Source organism: Macrobrachium rosenbergii, chromosome 16, assembly GCF_040412425.1.
Source record: "Macrobrachium rosenbergii isolate ZJJX-2024 chromosome 16, ASM4041242v1, whole genome shotgun sequence".
Classification (NCBI taxonomy): Eukaryota; Metazoa; Arthropoda; class Malacostraca; order Decapoda; family Palaemonidae; genus Macrobrachium; species Macrobrachium rosenbergii.
The window spans coordinates 2,466,539-2,481,319 of record NC_089756.1 but is presented as its reverse complement, the minus strand read 5'-3'; the positions used below and the strand labels follow the sequence as shown (position 1 = coordinate 2,481,319).

At 43.5% G+C, this 14,781-nt stretch overlaps 1 protein-coding gene across 3 annotated transcripts in view; it reads right to left on the bottom strand.

Annotated features, from left to right (window-relative positions):
• The window catches only part of CHORD (CHORD-like protein), a 251,789-nt gene that overhangs the window by 130,476 nt on the left and 106,532 nt on the right, over positions 1-14,781 (bottom strand). For all 3 annotated transcript variants that reach the window (XR_010855603.1, XM_067118301.1, XM_067118302.1), the window contains exon 5: positions 9,081-9,251. Coding sequence is in view for 2 of the 3 variants with exons in the window: in XM_067118301.1 (XP_066974402.1) it covers positions 9,081-9,251 (171 nt within the window). In the remaining variant the exon portion in view is untranslated. The remainder of the gene's footprint in view (positions 1-9,080; positions 9,252-14,781) is intronic.

Here is a 14,781-nt window from a genome sequence, read left to right as displayed (position 1 = left end):
ATAAATTCAGCACCCAGGTTCCGCATTTTTCTTCTCCCATTGTGGCCAGAAATGGGAAAGTCTTGTTTACACTGGGACACATTAAACTCATTTTCAGAATTGGATGATAAGGGTTTAACATGGTCTGGAGGTTCGGAGGTTATCTCTGAAAATCGGGACTGGATACACCTCTACATGTAATTGTAAGGGATGTTGCTGCAGGGGATAACTACATCCTCCCCCGCTCGTTGCAGTTGAAGTGGCTCTTGCAGGAAACTTCGTTCTTTTGGTGGATTGAGTGATGAGGTCTAGAGTTGATTTCTTTTGTAAATCGACTGAAATCTGATCTAGGTGTCTTGTGGGAACAGATTATCCTTGTCTAGGGGTGCAAACAGAAGTGAAGAACGTTCTGATGGGGAGACCCCTTTTGCCACTGAAAGGCGCACCACAAATCTCGCTTCTTGAGGACTCCCGTTGTCCCATGGTAGCTGTTCTACTGCTCCATCTCTTGCTGGCTCTATCCAGGTTAGAGGGCGGGCATGCCAGTACTCCCAGCCAGTCTTGTGAAGTTTTCTTGCAGCAGGGACGCACAGTCTTCTATTTTCTTAGCTAATGACTCCTGGGGTGGGCTGGAAAACTAAAAATCTCAAAGACTTTGAAAATATCTTTGAGAAGATGGTCCAACTCGAGGTTGTGAAAAGAATTCTGGCTGAAGCGAAAGCTGAACGATGAGAAACATCTATGATACTGGAGAAGTCTCCCAGATGAGGCAGAAACTCCCAAGGACGGAGCTTCTCCAGTTGCATAAGACACATGTCTTCTGTCTTATTAAGTGAGGAGGAGGATGCACAAAAGACTGCCTTCCTGACTTTCCTCTTCTCTGCTAAAATGGGCATCCATGCCATCAGTCCGATGACGAAGACAACACCATACGCGAAGACACAGTACCTGGTGGTTGACTCTGCTCAGGTAGGCTGAACCACAGAGATAATGGAACCTGGGGAGAAAGGACGACTATCAGACCAGGAAAAATCTTCCCTAGAGCCATGTAAAGAGAGGTGGGTTGTTCTTCTTCTGCAGGCTCTGGATGGGACAAAACGGGCAATCCTGGGGTTCCACGTTCCTGTACTGGCTGGGAAGCAGGTTTTCAAGAAGGCTCAAAACTTTGTCAAGTCGGAGTTGATGCCTGGCGCAAAATACAAAGAAGGGTCTTGAGAGGCCAACGGAAATTCTTGTTGCAGGGTCGTGAAAACATAAGAAGTGGGGTGGAAGGAGGGCACCCCCATCGACTGGGGCCCGGACAATACGCCCATTCTCCATCTGTTGAAGACTGTCCCTGACTCTTTGGAAGCAACTGCATTGTCCGCGGATGTTTGGCGGCCAAGGATTGGCGCTCTGTGATCTGACTGATCCCGATTCTGGTCAATCAAAAACGGGTTCTTCTGACTTGGGTCCTGTCTTGCTCCCGAACAGGTAAGTCCTGTTGCCTGGTCATCAGTGATGGGCGCGGTTGATGGGCGCTGGATGCCGAACGATCTGTGAGTTGAGGTGGTGCATTTCTCCTCATCTTCACTGGGCGACTGGTTGCACGTGAAAGGGCATCAGGTATCTCTTGTTGGCGAATCCCAGAAACTACAAGAAAATGAGAGGGCTACTTCTCTCTTTGAGACGTTGCGAGGCGTGGAATCTGAATCCATTGAAGCGCCTGGCCTTTTCAGTGGCCTAGATCATGTGCAAAACGGTCACTGAGTTTCTTCGATGTGGGAGAGTCTGAATCACTTGAAGAAAGGGTATGGGTATCCAATCTAATACCTTTCCAACGGTATTCTTCCGCAGCCTGGGATCAGTTAGACAACAGGCTCACTGATGAGGCGACGACTGCTCCACGGGTCAAACCCCAAGTAGGACCTCCCTTGGACTGCCAGTTTGCTTCCTCCCATGTTTGCAAGGGAGTTTAGCAGGGACCTTGGTCTAGGAGTTGAAGGGATGAACACAGCCCCCTCCACTGACAGAGCACTCAACACAACACTACTAAATTTGTCCATTAGGACCTTCAAAGAATTCCCAATTTGGGGCTCAAACAGTATTCATAAGTAAATTAAATTTTTGATCTACCCGTGCTTCTAAGCTGGCAATGGCATTGGGTTCAGTTGAGAATGAGAGTTAGGTACAGGAGTGATCATGAAAATTGGAGGACTGGAAATGGGAGAAAAAGCTGTCACAGTGTACTGATGGAAATCCTTCTTTTGAATTAATGACAATACCCTTCATAATTGGTGAACTGGAAAAACAATTGGTTTTCATCTTATCAATAAGTTGAATTAACCACTCAAATTGAGATTGTCTCCATGATCGCAGTGTGGGAATGAAGTAAGTGCCATGTCAAGTTCAACCAAGTGCGTCGTTGAAAATCCCATCGCTCAACTCTCACTGTTCAAGACGTGTTTGGCGACTTGAGAGGGGAAAGGGATGTAGCTCCCCTTATTTTCATTTGAAATGCCATGCATTTCTCCTTGTAAAAGGTATGCACATATCTTAGTTTATATTGTACATGTTGCCATAACACTTAATAGTGTTCTTGTGTATCTTCACCTTGATGTAACAGCAAATTGCCGAGAGTTTTTATGGTAATGTTACGTAACCATAGTGATATTCTTCCATAATTTTATGAATATATATCAATTCTTGACTCAATTCCACCTCTTATGCATGAAAAGCCCGGCTAACTGTGTAATGTAACACTTAAGTTAGGCATGAGTACATCATAGCCTAGGCTAAGGACTGCATGCTGTTTGGCACAAGATGGCTGTCTTAATGAACTTTTTGTATTACAGGAACCAGTCCAGGGTATTCCGTATGTACAGCGGGAACCAGTACAGGCGGTCCCGGCTTGGCACGTTCTGAGTTTACACCATTTTTCAGATATATTCATTAAAAATCCAGGCCGACTTCGACGTTTGTTTCAAACGTTTACTGAAATGAAGGGCTGCCCGTTACCTGTCAGCCTGTTTACTGACGACTTTTCAATTACGTATATTTATAAAAAAATCCAACATCTGGTTTCATAGTAATCATCAAAAATCAGTTTCTGGTTACAATTATTAAAATACATTGCAAGGTTATGACGTTTTTCAGGGGCGCTTTTTACGCCGCTTGCTGTAAGCGAACTAGTTTCGTGAGCGTAGCTGCGCTCTGTATGTAACTGCATTGGTACTGTAGTTGACCGGACAACGACCTTCCTGGAGTCGATCACGCAGGCGCGCGTAACAATACCAAACAACCCTTTCCTCACTCACGTGTTTGCCTCCGCAGAGTTAGGTACGTTGCCTCATTGTTGCTTTTCTTCAGCTGCAGTTTTTCGTGAATTGTGCCTTCACTATGGCTCCAAAACGGCAGAGTTCATCATCTGATGCTAGTGCATCCAAGAAGCCGAGGAAGAGCATCACCATGGAAGTCATTTCGAGAGCGTAATCAGCGTTCGGAGAAGGGTGAAAGTAACACTGAGATAGGCCGTGCCTTGGGCCTTAGCAGAACGTCGGTTGTTACCATAGTGAAGGACAAGCAGCGTATTCTGAAACATGTGCAAGAGGCTGCACCAATGAAGGCAACGGTGATTAACGTGAAGCAACGTAGCCAGAACGTAGTGGAGATGGAGAAGTTATTGTTGATCTGGCTGGAAGACCATTGTCCAACGGCATGTTCCAGTGAGCCTGAGTGTGATTCAAGAGAAGGCTAGGGAGCTGCATGCCACTCAGTGGTGAAGAAAAAATGGGGAAGGCAGTGCTAGTGAAGAATTTTCCGCCAGTAGGGGTTGGTTTAACCGCTTCAAGGCTCGTGCAAATTTGCACAATGTGAAGTTGCAAGGTGAAGCTGCTAGCGCTGATGACGTAGCAGCAGAAAGTTTCCCCATAGTGGTTTGGCTGAGATAATTAGGGAAGGTGGTTACACTGCTGACCAGGTATTTAATGTAGATGAGACAGGGTTATTTTGGAAAAGAATGCCAAATCTGTACATACATTTCCAAGGAGGAGAGATCAGCACCAGGCCATAAAGCTGGTAAGGAGAGGCTGACTTTACTCAAGGGGCAAATGCTAGTGGCGATTTGAAAACGAAGCCCATTGCTAGTTGTACTTGCATCTTGCAGAAAATCCCAGGGCTTTTAAGGGCATTTTCAAGAGTCAACTCCCCGTCATTTGGAAGTCAAACAAGAAAGCTTGGGTTAACAGGTTGATGGTCTTGTAGGATCTGGTTGCAATGACCACTTTGTGCCCGCAAGTGGAAAGGTACGCTGGTTATTTTCTCGAAGGGTCTGCCTTCTGAAGGTCCTGCTTGTCTTAGACAATGCCCCTGGTCACCCGGCTAATCTTAGTAATATGAACCCTAATGCTGAAGGTGGTGTATCTACCACCAAATACTACATCCCTCATACAGCCGATGGACCAGGAAATGAATCAGATGCTAATATATCATTGCCGTGGTCTCATACTACCTGAGGAGGACAATGTCGCGCTGGTACTGTCATCAGGGCCGTTGATGCAGGTCCGTCGTCTCCCATCGGTTCGTTGACTCTGAAAGATTTTTGAAGTCAACATTGCAATGCTGTTCATCTTGAACATCGCCATGTTGAGTCGGGACGAAGTAAAGGTGTCGACTCTGAATGGTGCTGGAAGAAACTGTGTCCGCAGTTTGTGAATAGTTTTAAGGGGTTTGAGCAGGCAGAAGATGTTGAGGCTGTTGACAAGGAAAATTGTTGGGCTAAGCAAGAGGCTGAAACTGGACTTGGAAGCTGAGGATGTCACTGAGCTGCTGGCATCCCACGGAGAGGAATTGTCATCGGAGGACCTCATTGAGCTGGAGAAGCAGATGATCGAGGAGGAGGAAGAGGCACCACAACCAAAGGTCAAGGAATTAACAATCAAGGATGCTTGACAGAGGTTTTGCTCACCTGGAGAAATGTTTGGCAGCATTTGAGGGTGAGGACCCTAACATTGCCAGGTTTGAGAGGATTCGCAGAGGAATGCTGGATCTTACTACAACACAGGGAGGCGCTGAAGGAGAAGCAGCTGAAGAAAAACTGCAGTCTAGGCTAGACTCTTTCTTCGTGAAGAACTCTTCAGCACCACCTGCCAATCCTAGTCTAGGTAAGGATTTCTCAACTTTATTTTTATTAACTGCTGTAATATAAATTGTTATAACTTGTAATAATATTTATAAAAATGTTACTGCAATTTATATTTACATACTGTAGATACACAACCATAACCCAATAAATTTTATCATTTGTATCATTGCAGGGTGACTGAAATAATCCAGATTCCCCAAAACCTCTACCTGGCTATGAATCAGAACCTGAGCCCCTGAACCTGTACCTGCAGTAACCTCCCAGCAGCTTTTCCAGCTCTATCAGGTAAGGAATTCCTAAGTGTTTAATTTTTATAATTTTCATGCATGAAATCATTTGTACATACAGTACTGTAATATGGTACAAATTTTATATTTACTACATCAGAATAACCTAATTTATTTCATTAAATGCCATTCCAGATCTCTTTGGTAGTGATGACAGTCCTGACTCCCCTGAAGAATTCCAGGGTTTTGAGTTACATGACCTCCTGTCTCCTCTGAACTTCACCAGGTAAGGAATTCTTAATGTTTTTTTAATGTTTTATAAATTTTTATAAATGTTACAAAAAAATGTACTGCACTTCACCCACTGTACAGTACACTATTGCTTTAGTATACTGCTGTAAAAGTCTTGTCATAATCATTATCATTCCAGATTGACATGTTACAGCCTCCTCCCAGCCCAACTCAGCTGACCTTATCCCCTCTCCAGCCCCATCAGGTAAGGATTTCATGACTTTTTTTCTTTCAAATCACTTTATAAAACTGTATACAGTTTTGGTAGCTTGAGGCATACATACCCCTGTGTGTAATTTCTATCTTTTATCATTCCACAAATGACAGGTGTCCCCTGGAACTCCAAACTCACCTGTCTAGGGGTTCATGTCCACCAGGTAAGACGAATTCTTCACTTTTTAGAAATTTCTATTAGCCTACATTGTTTTAAATTGTGTTATTATAATTTCTTATAAATCAGATGGTACTGTACTGTCTGCTGTGTACAGTATCATTTCTATCTTTTTCATTGCAGACTCCCAAGCACCTGCAGATGCCTCTTGCATAGCCCCCACAGTTCTCATCTACCATATGCCCATCCCAGTAAGCAAGCCAAAACTAGAATTTGATAAGAACACTTTCTGTTTTATAAATTGTTATACATTTTATAAAATTAGTGTACTGTTTATGAAATCCACAGGTACTTTATTCTAATCTTTATCATGTACATTATCATTCCAGACTGACAAAAACCTTTAACCTGACCTCTACTGGAACTGTACAAAACCTTCCTCATGTAGCCTACATCTTTCAAATCACTCAAGGTATTGAGTTCTTCACTGTTTTTAATGTTATAAATGGTCATATGTACAGTACATTTGATAAATATAAAGTAACAAAACATTCTAATATTCCAGACTGCCCAGCACCTTCACTAGAGCTCCCTCATCCTAGGCTCCATCTTCTAAAAATCACTGAAATTAGGAAGCAATTCATTTTTTATTTTGTACTGTTGAACATAGGTTGAGCGCTCCTGAACTGATACAGAACAGTGTAACACATACATCAAACTCTGCAGTTTTTCTGACTTGATCATTGCAGGCTCCCCACAGGTACAATCTCCATCTCCCCCACCCTAGCCTGATGGGTTGTAACAGCTTTGACAATCACTGAAATGAGGTAAGGAATTCCTAACTCTTTATAATTTTTATATATTTATTATTCTAAATGTAAAATGCTGACTGTTCTGTATTTATACAGTACAGTACTGTACTTTGTTGCATGCAGGGACTACTGTACAGTATTATATTCCCACACTAATACTAAATTTTTACATTCCAGAATCCCCTGGGGAATCTAAATCCATTGAAATGCCTGGCCTTTTTCCAGGGTTAAGAATATGTGGTGTCAAAATAAAAGTAACTTCACTTTTTTTATCTTTTATAAACTCTTTGAATCAATTAAGACAGTACAGTGTACTGTACATCCATTCTAATACTGTATAACATGTTGTATTTTACTTTTGTGCAGCCTGGCATCAGTACTCAGGCTTTACTGCATGAGGCGACGACTGCTTTGTAGTAAACCCACCAACCTTTTACATTGAACCACCAGTTTGGATACTCCCATGTCAAAATGTAGTTAAAGGGACCTCAAGAAACAACATGCAGTATACCCAAAGGATTAAAAGTAAGCCCTTCCACTGAACTTTTGTTTCAAATTTTATACAATTTTCTGGCGTCCATTCCGCTTTACGACGATTTTCGTTTGAGTTCCCAAAATTTGAACCAAAACCAGTACTCACAAGGGTATCTGTAAAGAACCATTAAGTTTATCTACCTGTTCTAACAATTATGGAAGGAACATTAGCAGAATGAGAGTTAGTTTACAGGAGTGACAGGAAAAGCTGGAGGACTGGAAATGGGAGAAAAAGCTGTCACAGGCGTCAAGGGATAGGCAAAACATCAATATCATCCCTTGAAGAATGGCCTACACTAGCAGAAGCCTTTGCTTCGGCCCTAGTTGTAGCTTTTCTAATTCAGTCACATTTCAGTTTGTCTCAGTGAGTCTGTAACATCTTCCATTTACTCTTTTCCCAGTCCTTACAATCGTCACAATTCATTCAGAACAAATTTGTTCCCTACAAGTACAACAAATGGTATGTGCGTCGTATTTTGCCGACGTAAGTCTAGTTTTTGCAGCCTTTGCTGCAGTACCTAATGCTGGATAAACTAGAGTCCAACATAATGGCAAAAATTCCAAATGAATAAGTCACAATCAAGTATCCAAAATTTAGCAATTGCTGCAGTACCATTCAAATGAATAGCAATCAATATCAAAGATCATAAGCTAAGAATGGCTGTGCTACCAAAGATAACAGTACTTCACCAAAGACAATCTCCGACCACCCACATTTCAAATGTCTCATGAGCTGCTAATAACTGTTCTTCAGTTATTAACTGGCAGAAACGAATTGAGCTCCTTAGCTAAATTTGTACCTATTCTTCCCAAATAGTGGGCGAGGCAACATACCTACACCCAAAATAAAAGAGAGCTACTGCAAATTTAAAATTTTGAGCTGCCGCGTAAAGTAGAAACTATAGCTATGTAATTATTTGGTAAGTTACTTATATAAAATTAAGGTTTTCAATTAAAACCCTGCCTATCTAAATTGCTGAAAGGCTACCAAATGCAAAATAGTTCACCAATTAGTCACAATCAGAAAACCAGCAAAGTACTGAATTCCAAATTCAGCTGCTCACAACCTACGTCGTAAGCTGGCAGAAACAAATTGAAGCTCTTTGCTCAGTTGTTCCTCCTCTTTCCTGAAAGTGGGCGGGGCTAGTCATCTACACCAAAACAAAAGAATTGCTACTGAGAGTTTCAATTTTTAGGTGCCAATACTAGAAACCGTTAGCTATGTAATTACTTGGTAACTTACTTGTAAAACATATAAACATAATGGATATAACAAATACAAAAATGAACTAAATAGTGCAGAGAAATTAAAGCAAAATACTGGAAACAAACTGTAAGCTCTCAAATTATACTGCACTGTACAGTACATAGTTGTGTCAGGCTAAACATCTTAGGTAGGCTGTATGTGCCATATACTGTATATTATTATTATAATCATTATCACCTTCAGAGACAAAATGTCTGAGGTTAATGGTCAGTCATCAACAGTTAATAAAATCTTTTTATGCATAAAAATACTATACATACTAAACTCGGCTATTACCTATACTTTCATACTCTCAGGCACACAACTACACAATCACAGTCGAAAAGACATAAATGATAGGCTGGCATCATGACTATGCTTTCACTAGTCCCAGAAGGACTTAAGACAACCCATTATCTCTTACAACCTGCTGTATATGGCCTTTAAAGAATCAGCAGTAACATGCCTCTAAAGCTTTCATGAAATGCCGCCATACAAGAAGGTAAACTTAATGAATATCTCAGAAGTACAATCTTACCAATTTACGCCAGCAATGGTAGCCAGTAGAACACCCCACTTGCTCTAGAAATTCCTGAAAATCTGTTGTTCTCTTGTTACAGCAACTCCAAAACTTCATCCCCTCATGGAAAATTGGAATGCCAGGGTGTGACTGGCACATTTCTAAATTGCTGTGTTCACCTTCATACACCTGAAAGTGTATACAGTAGTTGATGTGGAATTCTTGACAGTTAATTATATAAGTTCATTATCATAACAAATGAATATGACCAGTATCTAATCACTTTTACTTCAAAAGCAGAATAAATCTAATATAGACAATTACTACCATACTATGACAAATTGGCTACATACATTTCCCTTAATTCTTGGCTACATACATTTCCCTTAATTCTTTGTGACAACTCACAAACTCAAAATACTATTAAAACAGCTGAGTTTTACATAATAATAAACAAGATGAAGGTAAGAGGAAGACTTTCTTCAATCTCAAAGCCTGATCGCTTCAGATTTAAAACACACTCAAGACATCAAAGCACTACTTTTTATATGAAAAATGTAAAAAAAATTGATCTTACTACACAAATTTGACAAGTTCTGACTAGCTATTCTGAATTTTCTCAATGTTTCAAGTTGAGTGATAAAATCACAATTCTTTAAAAGTAAACTATGCAACTAACTATACAAACTATAAAACTAACTATACAAACCTGAGGTCTTCTACATTAGGAATTACTTACGGCGAAGCTAGAAACAGCCGTTAAACTCTTGAACAAGGTGGTTAGGCAGTAACTAACTTCCGGTAGGCAGGCATACCCACCTGCCCGGATATAAACATTCCAGTTTGCCTTTCGGCCCAGGTTTCGGATTGAGGGGTGGCAGGAGGTGGGCATAAAAATGTAATGTAAACGACCTAAAATTTGTATAGTTAGGAAAAATACAATTTACTTTTAAAAAACTGTGATTTGTTCCAACACGATACACAAACCATCGGTCCCTCACATTAGGAAGACTCACTGGTTGGAGGGAGGAATCTGAGAGAGTCTCTTTCAACTGACTTCTGCACACCTGGGTTACTCCTCCTTGGTTGAAAGAGCGAGAAGTACCAATCCTCTGACATATTGATCGGAGTACAGGAACTGAGAGATCAAATGTCAGACATCTGGGCCTTTTCAAATGAGTGAGGAATCGTAACTCATACAAAAACAGGCTGGGAAGAATCTAAAGAGTCGGAGGCAGTAAGTTAAAGACCTGAAAAAGGGTTTCCCTTATTGCCAGGGTCTCCTTTCTCCCCTTGCTAGAGGAAGGAGCGGGATTGCTTCTATGACTCTAAAGAGAAAAACAGAATGGGTGCTCAATGTGTAGACTTACCGCATCAGATGCCAGTTCCAGCAAGTGTCAGTTCGAGTCCCATTCTCAGCCCGAAGGAAGGGAAGTAGTAGGACGAGGAAGGAGGAGGAGGAGAGGCCTGTCATTCTTGGAATCCTTCTCACTTCCGGAACCATACACCTTAGGCAAGATGCTACCTGTCCTCTTAAAGGAGCTGGATAAGAAAACACAACTTGTTGAGCAGCCACCACAGGACAAAGGAAAAAAGGTTCCCAGGGCCTGTGGGCAAACACAACTTGTTGAGCAGCCACCACAGGACCAAGGAACAAAGGTTCCCAGGGCCTGTGGGCAAAGACCCGAAGGTAGAATACATAAATGTGGTCCAATGAGACCACATCTTGCTTCCAGATTGACAGAATCTTTTGGAATGGGAGAGCTGGACCAGGTCATTGACTTTGTGAGCTCTCAAGCGAAATGTACAGGTGTCGACGTCACGAGCTGTAGAGCACATCCTTCTGATCGCCTCAAGAAGCCAGAAGAAAGACATGTCCTTAGATACTTCTCCCTCGGGAGAGTCAGTACTAGTAAAAAAAAGTCAACGAAATCCAGGTTAGGGATGTCAAGCCTTTTTGGAAAGTACTGCAGCACCCTAACCAGGACAAAGTAGCAATTGATCTGGGTCATTGATTACTAAGTCCAAGGACGAGGAGATCAAGAGGGACTCGAACCTGGCAATAGATGCCTACTGATTTGGAGTCCGCTATGACATCCGAGACAGAGTCAAGGCATTGATCTCCATCCCCTATAGGTCCATGAAGATTGTCCACCCTCTATGCGAAGGCCAGAGCGAGACAAGAGGTGGTCTTGAGAGGCAGATCTCTGTCTGACGACTTTCGCAAGGGCGTGTGCAAAGCACGAGACAGGAACCCTAAATGAGAGTCACATGTCACCCAGGGACTTGAGGCCCCTGAGATGGCAAGACTGACAGAAACTTCCCACCAGTAGCTAAATCTCGACTGAGGAGAAAAAGGCTATTTTCAGATGGAACACTAGGCCGGACAGGGCAGACATCTTTCACAACTGAATCGGAAAGAAGAAACCCTCGGCGGAGGAGACAAGGAAGTCCGCGACCTGCTGTAGAATGGCTCTGACCAGAGAAAAAGTCCTGTCAATGACACCAGCCAGTGAAAACAACTCCAACCCCTGGGTACGGCTACAGAGGATGATAGAGATATCCAGCTATCTCCGCTGCCGCTCGGCGAGAACCCTATGCTTGCAAGGGAAGCCAGATACAGTAAACCCCCCATATTCGCAGGGGATGCATACTGCAACCCCCCGCCAAATAGCCAAATTCCACGAATACTTAACATCCCTCTAGAAACACTTAGAACTGCCTATTTTGATAGTTTAAATAAAAGAAAAACCCTCTAAAAATGCTTATACCTGAGTATTTTAATAATTTTATCACAAAAAGTGCATTTAGTCATGAAAATATGAAAATACAGTAACTAGTGAATATTTCTCAGTGAAAAATACAGCGAATGGGCGAATTTTCCGCGAATAATGGGTAGATACGTTCCACAGAGAAATCTGCCAATACATGAGTCCGCGAATATAGGGGGTTTACTGTAGTCTCTAGTCATGAAGGCACAGGGATTGTACTGCCTGAGGAACCGCTTCACATGTCACTGACACAGAAGTTTGGGTCAGGGAGGAACTCTTCTTGGTGCCTTGGAAGCAGAGCTAGCAGGTCAGGCAAAAGGCAAAGTCTTCCAGCATTCACCTAAATTTGGGGTGAACGACACTTGCTGAACACCTTGCTAATTAGACAATACAAAGGGGAGATGAAGACATCGAGGTTGTCCCACGATGTCAGCATGCATCACGGTAGCGGTCCGTGAGTCTGGTATGATTAAGCAGAAGACCTGCAGACTTCTGTTGAACCGGGAGGTGAACAGAAAGATGATAGGGAGCCCTTAAGTTGAGCAACCTCTCTGTGAAGAATTGAGTGAAGGGAGCTCTCCGTCAGAGGCTGAGCTTGTCTGCCAATACATTCCATTTCCTGGAATGTATCTGGCTGATGGCTCTACAGAGTGCACTAAAGTTCACTTGAGCACCTACAAAATCAACCGAAGTAACAGGAGGGAAATGGGACGCTCTTGTTTGTTGACACATGCCACTACTGTGGTGTTGTTGCCTAACAACACCACAGAGTACATATGTATCTCAAAAACTGATCCTGAAACTCTTGGAGGGCCAGGAAACTACCTTGAATTCCAGGATGTTGATGAGAAGGTACTTACTGTCTCAGTCGCACCTCGAAGACAATGGTCTTGCAAGTGTGCGCCTATTCCCCAGTCGATGCATCTGAGAACAGACACACGTCTCGAGGAGAATATGCAGACATATTCAGAGGTTCCTGTCAATCAAGCACCAGCCTAAACCTTCCCTTATCCTTTGAGAGAGGAAAGGATTAGGAACTAGAAGCAGATCTCCTTCATTCCCTGTGAAGAGAATCGAAGGCGAAGCTGCCCCTGAGGGGACAGCTTCTGCAGCAACGACGAGACACCTAAGACGACTAGGCTCTAGCTGGGCTGGTTGCTCCCGAAGTCAGGAACATGGGAGAGGAGACAGAATGGGAGTTTAATGAATGTGGCCAAGACCCGGAGGAAATAGATACTTCTCCTGAAGGATATCCACCGCCAGGTCTCAGCTATGTTGCTGTCATATAGTCCAATGACTTGACAGTCGTTCCTTCATCAAGACACCAGCAGGAGGAGAATGCCTCTGCCCTCTTCCCTATGGAAAGAGGGTTGAAAGAGACACACATATGAGCACTTTCTAAGAAGAGAATGAAGAAGGCTGGTGTTCTGTGAGTGCCCTTAGAACCTGAGACTTCTTAAGGGCTAAGGAAGGGCTGGGCTGCTGTTGTCCAGAGGACAAAGCAGTTGCCCTGGTACATTCCTTGACTACTGTGGTATCTACCTACTCTCTGCAGAAGAGGGGGTCAGAACCGAGTAAAGGTCTGTTCCTGAGGGAATGTGACGACTCAGGACTTACTAGACTGGAGGTCAGAATCAGGACAGTGTCCCTCTTCTTAGCACCAGAATTGCCCACAGGATGCTGTCTGGTGCTGGGTAGGCAAACCCACCCCCAAGACTGGAACAGTCTCTAGAAGGCAGAGACCTCTTCAGGAATGATTGCATCCGAGGAGGCAAAACCTTGAAAAAGTGAAGGATTACAGATTCATCAGGAGACTACCTAGAGGGACACCATAGTGGTGTCCTCCAGGTTCGCCGTCTTGTTGTGAGAGAGAACACCCTTTGCGGCAAAGAGAAACAGCGAGAGATCCCAGTCCAGATGAGCAAGAACCAGGACAATCTGCTGAGGCAAGAAGAATAGTTTCTGTCAAGGAAGAGGAAGGGGAAGGAGCTTGATTGGGTGGCTCAACCATAATGAACTCCTTGTCCAGGAAAAAGGCATTCATCTGGTCGAGAAAGCCCTTATAGCATGCAAGGACGTGGCAGCCCCAGCAAAACCCCTGCAAGGAGCAGTGAAGAGTACTCACAGGAGATGCCGTGGTCTTCTCCCTGAGATCACTGTGCTGACAAATTGGCGTGAAGATCTCTGCGAAAAGAAAATCGAGGGTGTCCGCATCCCGAAGAAGAAGACCCTCGAGTCCACCTGGGCCACGACATTCCTGATCTTTTCTTCTTGGAGGGATAACCTTGCCAGAACCCAGAAAACCATCCTCAACTACTTGGATGTACGGTGAACTGATCCGAGAACCGAGCCTGGGAAAAGCTCAGCCGTGAACTAGCGCTGTCCTCAAGACATGCTTTAATCTCCTCCAAGACCGAAGCCCCTCGAGAAGAAGGTTTAACGGGGATTCTTGTCTGCTAACCCCAGTGCTTGAACCCAAGGGTCCGAGACACGAGTTTTGGAACCGATCACACACTCCAAACGAGGCAGGCAGGCAGTGTCGAAACATCTGAATGTTTGGTAGTGTTGAAACACCTGACTGTTTCGATACCTTCTCTTGTCCTGTGCCTAAACCAGGCTGGAGAGCAAACTCCCTACTACTGGTTTGAGGAGTGCCCAAGATTCCGCAGAATCACAGACACTCCACAACTCACTAGTCGAGCACTCACGATCACAAGGAATCCAAGAGCTTGGCAAAACTCCTGAATCTCGTAAGAACAATCATCAGGAGTAAGCTCCTCTCGGCTTCCGAAGAAAACCGAGAAGGGACAGGCACAGATTCAGTCTTAGACACAGACTTCTAAAAACTGGAATTGAGAGTGCAGCCTCGAAAGGTTGCGCACTCAAGGCCCCAGAGACACGAGACCCCAATGGGGAATGCAAATCGGTCCCCAACCCCAAGGGCTGGG